At 36.2% G+C, this 10415-nt stretch overlaps 1 protein-coding gene across 2 annotated transcripts in view; it reads right to left on the bottom strand.

The window, feature by feature from the left end:
• Positions 1–4381: 4381 nt before the first annotated feature.
• Positions 4382–10415, bottom strand: part of grm7 (glutamate metabotropic receptor 7) — a 131905-nt gene continuing 125871 nt past the window's right edge. The window contains exons 10-12 of one of the 2 annotated variants that reach the window (XM_018747012.2): positions 9943–10189; positions 8477–8500; positions 4925–4987 (exon numbers count right to left, since the gene is read on the bottom strand). In XM_018747012.2, coding sequence (XP_018602528.1) covers positions 8496–8500; positions 9943–10189 — 252 coding nt within the window. In that variant the 3' untranslated portion in view covers positions 4925–4987; positions 8477–8495. Of the gene's footprint in view, positions 4988–8476; positions 8501–9942; positions 10190–10415 lie in introns of both variants that reach the window. The other variant, XM_018747005.2, reaches the window with a different exon arrangement.

Genomic DNA, 10415 nt, shown 5'->3' with positions numbered 1-10415 from the left:
TTTTTCTTTTTTTTTTTTTTTCCCCTGGCAACAAAACATTTGGATTATTGGTAATTTGACATTTCCTCTCCTTGGGTTATGAAACTAAAGGACTGGTCTCAGTCATTCCATGACTAGTCAAGAATATGCTGCTGATCTTGCATAATGCTAGTAAAGTGCCTCGGAATACACAAATATGCTGCCAATCAATGTCATGGTTGATGCTGTTTTCTGTATAAATATCTGCGTTCCAGATATAATATGAAAATAAGGAAGTGCCATTGAAAATGCTGAAGATACGTGAGTCTCCTGTTGCACTGTTTTCACCTGTAATCCCAGCAGTATCATATTTTGCAACATAAATGATAATGATCATATTAACTAATCAAAATATTTTATGATGTGACAAATCATTCAAAGACAACACTTTTTTAAAAAAAGAAAATTTAAAATTCCACATAACTGAGGCAAATAAACATTCATTGTTATCACTGTGAAAAACAGAGGTTTTAAGACATTGCATGAGGTATTGTTTTTTCCCCTAAAAGTCAAACACTGAATTGGTCCCTTTAACTAAGACACCCTAAACAGTACTTTTTGTCAGGTGGAAATAAGTTGAAGACCAATAAACTTGTGTGAGACCCTTCAGGAGTGATATATACTCCCTGCTCCTTCTGCAAAATGTGTCCGTAAGCTTAAATCTGTTTTTTGAGTTGAAATGACAACTTTTTGGACCTTTGAGTTTTTACATTCATCCATATGTCTGTAGTTGAAATTTCAAGGGACAATAGAGCCCTCTGCTGCAGTAATACTGCATTCCTGGCACTAAGTTCCACAGTCGTTCCATTATTGGGAAGATAATATGCCTGCTTATATTAGTTAATGCCAGGGGGCACAAGAACTATATCACCCTGATCTATGGCATAATCCTTTAAATATTGCTTACTTAGAACTGTGAATCTTTCCTACATTCTATATTTTTGTACACAGCAAATTTTTAAGTAACATAATCACTACTCTGCTCTTTTCATTGTCTGTTCACCGCACACCAGCTAAGAAGGTTATTGCACCGCTGTAACAATACACTTTGGGGGGATGTCTCAGAAATGATTGCCATTTCTGAGAACCGAAACGACCATTGTCATATCTCCAGAGACAATTCCCATTGAATTCCAGATGAGTACAAACTCTTTCCAGCGCTTCCATTCAATGATACAGCTGGGTAATTTTTACAGTGTTAATTCAAAGTTCTTTGGTCAAAGGTATTACAATAGAAGTCAGGATCCAATCCCGAATTTTTCAGTTCCAAGTCCATGAAGTTTGCAAGAATTACAAACTTTCCTTTTATGCAACTGAAAAAAAGCAAGTCCGATACAGGTCCTCCTACAGCATTTTAGTACTGGTCAAGTCAACATCTCTTCCTGACACTGCCAAAGAAGAGTCTCTCAGAAGTCCGATAACTTTATCTCTAGCCCTGTTTGTCAGAACTGTGACTTTTTTCATTATTATTTTTTCTCCTCTTTGACTCCTGAATTTTCGAACACCCACCCATTTCCCCCTATGAATGAAGTCCAGTCATAGACACAACTACACTTTAAAGAGGAAACTACTTGCAGCAACTTATCCAGCAGGATATAAACTTCTCAGGTTAGTACCAAGGTGAGGTGTGAGTTTGAATTATAAATAACATCAGGGTCCAAAGTCATGTCATTGCCTACACTCATCTCTCATGGAGAACCACTCGATCCCCTTCATTGCTTTTAGAGACAAAACCTTGCTTGGTTATTCTTTCCTAAAGCTAAAGTCCGGTTGTTTGCATTTTGCCATGTGGCCTTTTTTAAAAATTAAGTATAAAGACCATGAGTACAGAAAGCGCTGCAGTTTTCATGACAAACCGTGAACAAGGTTGATTAAGAAAACGTTGTAACTCTGTAAATGTTTGGGTTTCAAAGGGGTACACACCATACGGGAACCCCTATATGTAGGCTGTCGGTTGACAATGCAAGCCATGCAATGCAAACATCAGCTAAATAATATCACAAAATCATAAGATAGATCATCCAAACATTGTGTCTTTGGATTGTGGAAAAGAGACCTTTCAAAATATGCGAAGCGGACATGAATACTCTGTCTAGCCAGTTTCAAAGGCTGATTGAAACCTTCCTTTACAGATTTGCTAGGTAACCATTCTAATCCTATGTATATTTAAGAATGTGTTGCCATGAACATAAGCAGAATACTGTTCAAACTAAGCAAAGAATAGATTATTAAGCATTTAATCAATTCAGTGGTAAAAAGAAAGGCCGACAACCTTACCCTATTACTTGCTCAGCAATACAGTAACACAACTTCATCTACATAGTCATCTGTAACTGGCTTTTTAACATTTCTCTGGGTGTTATAATTACAGTTCAGCTTTCGAAGAATTAAACTATGTTCTACAATAAGCAATGGCAAGTTGGCAATAATATCTTGGCTAGAAAAGTTATATTCACATAACAAAAAATGTAATTAACATAATATTATTATTACATGATATCAATCTGTATTAGTTTCAGTAGTGTTTGTAGGCATTGGCATATGAGGTAGATTAAAAATAATTAAAGGGAATGTCTGCACCACATTTGTTGCTTATCACCTTTGCATATCTCAGTTTAAACAGATAGATGAGGCTCCTGAGATTCCACAGCTTTTAGACAACAAGGATCCAATCCTGCAGCAAGAAGTCTCTATTTTTCTTACCCTTCAGAGATTTTAACTTTACACAACTTTATCTGTCTGATGAATGATTGAAAAAAAAAAAAAAACTCCAATAGACTTTGAAAGTCTCTGAAATGTTAATAAAAGAAATCATGAAAATGTGAATAGTGCAAAAATGATTTAACAGCAATATACTTTAATTGAAGCTTCATTGTAATTACAACCATTAATTATAGCGTAAAAAAAAGTGCATCTATTGGCAGAATCCAGAACTGCATATGTATGCTTTTGCCTGCCTAACTTCTTGTGTTAACTGCATGGCAGGATTTTTGAAAAAATGACAGTGAATCTGATTGTCTTCCAAGTTCAGCTGATTTAGCCTTTACCTGTTTATAAAATGTGTTCTACTGTCAAATACCTTTTAAATAATGTTCTTAATAACGTATTGGTCATGTTCAATCATTACAATCGCCGGTATAATGTTGTACCAATATTACTGCCTATTAGTGTATATACTAAATATTCAAGTTATACATGAAATATGGTAATCTATGCTCTGACAGAAAAAAGACAAAAAAGTTTAAAAATTCAAGAATCAATTACATATGCCAGTTTTGTTGAAACGTGACAACTGAAAAAATGCCACTTGTATTGCTCTGAATGTATTTCTCAAACCTCCCATGCTATGATGCAAATCTAATGGTTGCACATGTGGATATGAATGAGGTCATGGTGCCTAACTGAAGCATGCGGAATGATATCTAAGCATGAGTCTGGATTATGCCCTGTATTATTTAGATATTTAGTTTACATGAATTTATGGTGCTGTGGTATTTCCACAAGAACAACACATACACATTTTAGAGGGTTCAAATAAAAAAGATAATCAAATTGTTTTATTTTCATGTTAATACATTCTTGGACAACACCACAGGATACTTGCATGAGTGGCCAAAATGTAAATGTGTCTCACAATATTGGCACAAAGCAGCAAGGGCAACATGAATATACTTAGTACAAACAGTAGAAAACATACATGCTTTTTATTTTTTTTTTTTGTTTTGTTTTTTTTTTAAATATTTTTTTAAATATATACTTGTTCTTTTTCACAATCTGTCAGTAGTTGCGGGGCAGTAAGAAACTCCAAGACAAATTAAAGCCATATTCTGCCTTGAGTAAGTAAATGTCTGAGAAAATCAACGCAGTGAAAAAATTAAAAAAAAAAAAAAAAAGAAAATAAAAATAAAAATTTTCACAACTCATTCAGAGCAGGCTGCTGAAGCTCTTGTCAAATGTGTAATTTCAGTGATTTTATTTATTAATTAATTTATTTCTTTTACATCAAACACTTCAGGCATGCATTGACAACAGCTACGTGAACACCTTTTTATGTCTGGAATATCATCAACCACTGGACTTTACCTAAATCCAATTGAACATGGATCAGAGCTTTCTCGCTCACTTAGAAGACACAGTTAATGGTCAATATACCTTTACAAAATACAGAAAACATTTATGTAATGGAGAGAAGTGTAGAAATTAAAATGTGTATCTCTAAAGACTCAAATATAATAATAATAATAATAATAATAATAATAATAATAATAATAATAATAATAATAGGATTACTGACATCTCAAAGAGAAGAATATGGCTTTAATATTATGTGCATCCAAGAAGCAAAAAAACCTAAAAGAACATTTAAAAACTCACAAACAAAGGCTAACAGGTATGCAAAAACAAACAAAAACAAAAAATTGAAAAAAAAAAAAAATCACAGGAAGTTTGGAAAACTTGCAGTCTGGAAGTACATATAATGACAATTAAGAGCCCCTGGGGCTTTCCTCTGCTGCAGTATACCTTTAGGAATCCCAAGGGAATGTCCAGCAAGTTTCCAGGAGATCAGGGCCCAAAGGGGGCTGTCCCTGAGGTCCAGGGTAAGTTCGTAAACTATTAGGGGGAGGTCCCATCGCAGTATTCTCACTCAGACATGTCTTCACTGTTATCAAAGTGGCTTCTTCAGTAGATTTCTTTCATTTTCAGGTGTTATTTTTACATTTTGGGTTATGTTTCTATTTTATTGGATTTTGTGGAAACACCTCAGTACCATCCGATTTAAGGAAAAAGTGGGGACCCCACCCCTGTCCTGGAGTGAGCAGGCAGTATGGTATGGGGACTCTAGTAGCCTTTAATTCATTCTGCCCATGACAGGAGGCCAAGCATTTTCCCTGCTCACTTTGTTCCTCCGATGGAGCCCTTCACATCACAAGGTCATTGTAGCTCACATACTTCTTCTTTGCTGCTGGACCTAACATATGGGAAAAGATCAAATTACAAAGTGGTTTCAGAATTTGCAGTAGTCCTCAGTGTTTTAAGAAGTAATTTGCATTAGGTCGATGACTCTGGGGTCAGCTTAGGACACACTTTCCCTATAATATACAGCTTAAAGCATGTGACATTATGAAAATGTTAAGAAGTCTTGGTCTATGCATAGTACGTTTAACCACAGTGACATACAAAAAAAGATGAATTCTTTAAGTGGAAAATGTAAACATTGCACACATTCTGTATATTTCCATTAATGTATACAGTGTTCTGTCTACATATCTTCTCTTTTGTCCAAGTTGTGGTGTAGTATATTGTGTGTGAGTGTGTTAGATGTTCAATTCCTGCCAAAAAATGCCTGAAAAACATTAAACTGTGCCTTGAATGGGCAGAGCTTTGTTCAGTCCCTGTACTAACAACAGCATACACTTGAGTTGCCCCAAGCCTAGTGGTGCAGCACAGTCATTTCTAAGCTTTGGAAGTTTCTCCTTTTCTATGATTAACTTTGTGCGTGCATACAATTTGAGTTCATGTTCTCCTGCACCATTTCCAATATGTGCTTTCGGTACTGGTCAAATTACATTCTTGGTAGATCTTCTGATACAATCCACATAGGATCTGCTCCATTCATGTTAATTATTCGATTCTAAGGGTTCCATTATTCTGACACTATCTGCCTACAAGATTAAAGCTGTTGCAGATATCACTGTCGTATTGACTAGAGAAAATGTTCAGTTGAGTTGCAGTATCTGAAGACGATGGTTTGCTTATTATGGTAAATTTCTATAATGCAGGAGAAACAGTAATGGCTTGGAATTTCCTGTGGGTATGTTCTCAGTAAAGACCGTGACCACATACATTAAGTGGACATTTAATATTAAGTTTGACAGATAAATGTTAGCCTGCCCCCTAATTATACCTACCTAGTGATCACATACTTTATTTACATTTTACATTTATTTATTTAGCAGACACTTTTCTCCAAAGCAACTTCCAATGAACTCTATGTAGTGTTATCAGCCCGCACACCTTATTCACCAAGGTATATATTTTTATATTCCCAGAAACCTTCACATTGCTGCTTACAGTGCTCTACCACCATTCAACCTCCCCCTGGCATTTAAGGTGCAATAGACGTACATCGACCATTTCTCTAAAGTTGGGAATATGGTCTGAAACTCTGTATTGACAATATATCTGTTGTATCTTTGAAACAGAAAATCAAGAAGGTCATAGCAACTAGAAATTGACATTTTGGAAATACTGAGCTGTATTACTATTTCAATTTGGATAAAAACTTCATAAAAAAGTACTTTCAGGTAAAAGCCACTGTGAAGGCATTTGCCCGTTGCATTGTCCAAACGGCAGTCATCGTGCATTTCCTTAAAGTTTTCTTATTCTGAATGACATCAGAATGTTGGCAGGAATTAGTTAATGAGGATGTTTAAATACCTCCACTGTTTTTCTCATTACCTTCTCATCTTCTGTTCCAATCACTCCACAGTAGACCAAAAACAAGAAACCAACGAAAAAAATGAAGTCCCAAATTTCCGTACAGCTGAGGTTTTATTGGAGAAAATGGGAGAAAGGGAGCAACTCTGAAGGTTGACCTACGTTAAAGATCTCATTTTATTTGGCAGCTCTGGTGCGTGACAAACCACAGCAGCGATTCTACATTTCTCCACCTAATGAATCTTCAGAAAAGCCATTATCTCCCCCACTGACCCCAGGCACCACATCCTTGAAGTAAGTTGAACTATAAATTTCTTAATGGGTCTCCTCACTCGCCTTCAGCTCACAGCAGGTTTTATAGAGAACCTGCCAATCTGTAGACAGTGGTAAACGAGTGTAAAGCAAAGGGATCACAGACGAGAATACCGTCCCAGCACTGTTCCTCCTTTACACCAAGCTGCCAACTTGCCTAAAGCCTACTGTATTTTAGATGAATACTTTATATATGAGTTATATATTACCCATCTTAACGTGTTATATTAACATGTGTTAACGTGTCATCTCACATAAGTTAGTATTATTATACACTGTAAGACAATGCATCAAAGTGCACTAAAGAATGTAAAGTTCCATCACTCTTAAATTTGGCATAATTAGAAAATACATTTCCTATTTAATCTCTTCCCATTTTTAATGCATTAATGAACGATGAACTTCATCTTCCTCAGCACTGACACTTCCTGTCTTAAACTTGGAAAACCGTGCAGATTTTTTATAATCATTAACTAATTCACTAATTTACACAGTAAACATGAGAAGAGCTTACTTAAAGAGTGACGCCAGTCAAGTGATGAAGTATTGAAACAGCATGCGGCAGACCATGGTAAGCATGCAAGGCTTATTTCATCAGATTTACTGTAGTGAGTTGTCTTTTGTAAATAACATAATCCAGAAATTTTGTCTCATTTTAAATGCATTCTTTGATCTCATTTGCCTTTTCACATATGATAATGAACATTAACGATGACATGCATTCACCATAATATTTATAATTAAAAATGCCTGGTCTTCCTAAAGTGGCACTTAAAGCACTGTGTGTACTTGATTGATTATTAGAGCATGCGGAAAGAAAAAAAAATGTTTGAAGTAACTTCCTTTTATTCTAATTATAATGATACATTCTATTTGTGAGACAAGGAGCCTTCGTCCCAGTTGCAAACTGTTAAAATAATAATTGGCATCTGCATTAGAGATGAGATATTCTCAGATTTTCCCCAGGATCACGGCACTGAAGACAACGTTGGTGGAGACACAGATTCACAAATTCAAAACATGCTCATAAAACAAAACCCTCGACTGACAAACGATGTTATACCTCATCATTAACAAGAGCGGCCTCGCTCTATACTTTTTTCTTGGAACAGGGAATTCTACAGCTGTCATAGTCCCATTGCCGAAATGTGTCTCATATACAGACCCTAAGCACATCAGAATGTGAATGTCTGCTGCAGGAGTTTCTTCTTTATACTGAAGGTTGACTTGTCTTTTGTTCATGCATATTTTACAACTAATGGAAGAAGGCAGAAAGCGGCGTTCTCAAGAAGGTTTATATCTTGTACCAGAGACAATACTTTAAAATATCTAACAAACTGAGCTGGCAAAGGAAACTCAAATTCTTTGTGTTCACTCTTGATCTGACACTCTGATCAAATTAATTTTGCTTGTAAAAAACATCCACACCTATCCTAGTATATCATCTTCTGGCATTCTGTGCCTGATGTAGTGGCAGCTTAGAAATACACAATATTTTTACTGTTGTTTCAATTTTTTTCTTTCTTTTGAAAAATGACTTTGGTGAATTGGTTTATTCCCAGCAAAATGCAGATACACTGATCAGACATGCTGCATATGCACTGTATATCACTGTATATCACACACTAATCTCTTACACATAAAATACTAATCTGTAAATGTCAGTACAGTGAATGTCAGAACAAGTTAATGATTAATTTAGTCTTACCTGTGATAACTTATGAGAATTAGCCTGTTTTGGGAGGAACAAACAACAGCATTTGTAGGGTGAGTTTTATCACACAAGCAGTAATAATAATAATAATAATAATAATAATAATAATAAACCGTTGCAAACTCTTGCAGTCTGAAATTACACGTACATTTCAGGCCCCAGCTGCATGGAAGCTGCCATGCGTTTAGCAGAGGTTTGCCCTGTAGGCAAGATGGTTTTACCAACTTGGTCTAAGGAAAATGACAGGCAGTCACACAGGCCTATTACCTCAAAGTACAATTTGGATATCATACCATAATCACTAATAGTTCACGGCTCACTATAGAATATTCTTTATGTAAATGTAATTTAAACGGATTCCTGCGGTGGGTAATTGACAATTAGTTAATAATGTATGATTAGCTCACATTGTGTAACCTGTTATTTTCTTTAGACTGCATCAGTTCAAGCCTCACTACCTAGGCGTGCATTTCCTCTTTTTTGGTGATGTATAATTACATGGCTTAAAAGGCGAGTTTCAATGGGATACTTTGCATGTCCTGTGTGCAATTTTGAGCGCTGAAAGCACACAGCCAAAATAGCAATGGACCTGCAATGACAGTGCTGTTCATGTTTAGTTTGCAATATGGTTCTGCCCAGAACTCCACTGCACCTGAACAGAAATGCACAACAGTAAGCTGTTTTTATGTAAAAATAAACAAACAGACAAACAAGCAAACAAACCAACAAACAGGGAAATCTATCTTTATCCAAAATGGCTCAAAATCTAAACCTTCAAAGCATAAACATGGTGAATACTAATTAAATTTTTGTTGCAGTGAACATTTAAGAAATAAGAAATGGATTAATGCATCCCTGTAGAGTGCAGAAAATGTTCACTTCTCATATTTTTATATATTCCGTTGTACCACTTCAGGTGGGTGATAGCATTGGGCAGTACTCAAGAGACTTTAAAAAGTAAGCAAAAAGACTTGACTGAGAGGAGACATTCATTCCTGTGTGAAATATGTAAAATGAAGGAAACCAGCAAAATTTCACCCCAAACTGTCTGTCTCCAGGAGTTCATAGGCAAATTTTCTTTTTCATCACAGTGACAGTCACAGAGTGGAAATGTCAGTCTCCTTGTATAGCACAGTATAGTACAAGTCTTTTTTACTTGATTTGCAGGGGATACACAAGGCCACGCATGTTCTGCAAGTAAGGACGAATAACAAAAACCACCAACTCATTTGTTTAAACAAGATCTTTTTGTAAGCAAATCTCTGGAGGGTATATGAGTATGAATAGCAGAACTGTGTCTTAAACATTCTTTAAAGATTAATCTTTTGCTCCTGAATAGTAGGGAGTCAAGCTTAGTAAATCTCATACTTTAACTTTCCAAAGAAGGGACTTGGTTTAAACAAACTTTTTGTTCCAGTGACAAAAATAAATTTGGAACATGGTGGTCAGCCATTACTTACTATTTGGATCCACATTTTCACAGAGCTCTGTCTTGGCCTCCCCATTGGGCCGGTCGCTGGGTTTGTGGGAGAGCCGTGAGGACATGGTGGCTGCTGTCACCACAGCCTTGAAGCTACGCTTGCGCTTGGTTACGTTCAGTTCCGGGTGGAAGATGATGACGTAGACCTTGGGCATGTAGAGCAACCCCAGGGCCACTGAAGCGCTGAGGTTCATTGAGATGGTGAGGGTAGTTGTTTGGATGTACAGCTGGTACAAAAAAGGGGTGGGGAATTGAACACGTCAAAAGTGCCCTGGCAGAAGTTTTGTGACAGAGAACATTCCCAAGGTTTATCTGTAATCCATAGAGTGTCTGAAAGCATAAGCACATTCTCTTCCACCTTACTTCCTGATAATATTACAGCTTCAGTAAAGGAAATGAATACACCATAATAGGATCCCCAGAGAAACAGTTTCAGGAACTTTTCTTATAACT

Source organism: Scleropages formosus, chromosome 22 (assembly GCF_900964775.1).
Source record: "Scleropages formosus chromosome 22, fSclFor1.1, whole genome shotgun sequence".
NCBI classification, from domain to species: Eukaryota; Metazoa; Chordata; class Actinopteri; order Osteoglossiformes; family Osteoglossidae; genus Scleropages; species Scleropages formosus.
The sequence above is the reverse complement of the archived record's forward strand: the minus strand, read 5'-3'. Positions and strand labels throughout refer to the sequence as shown.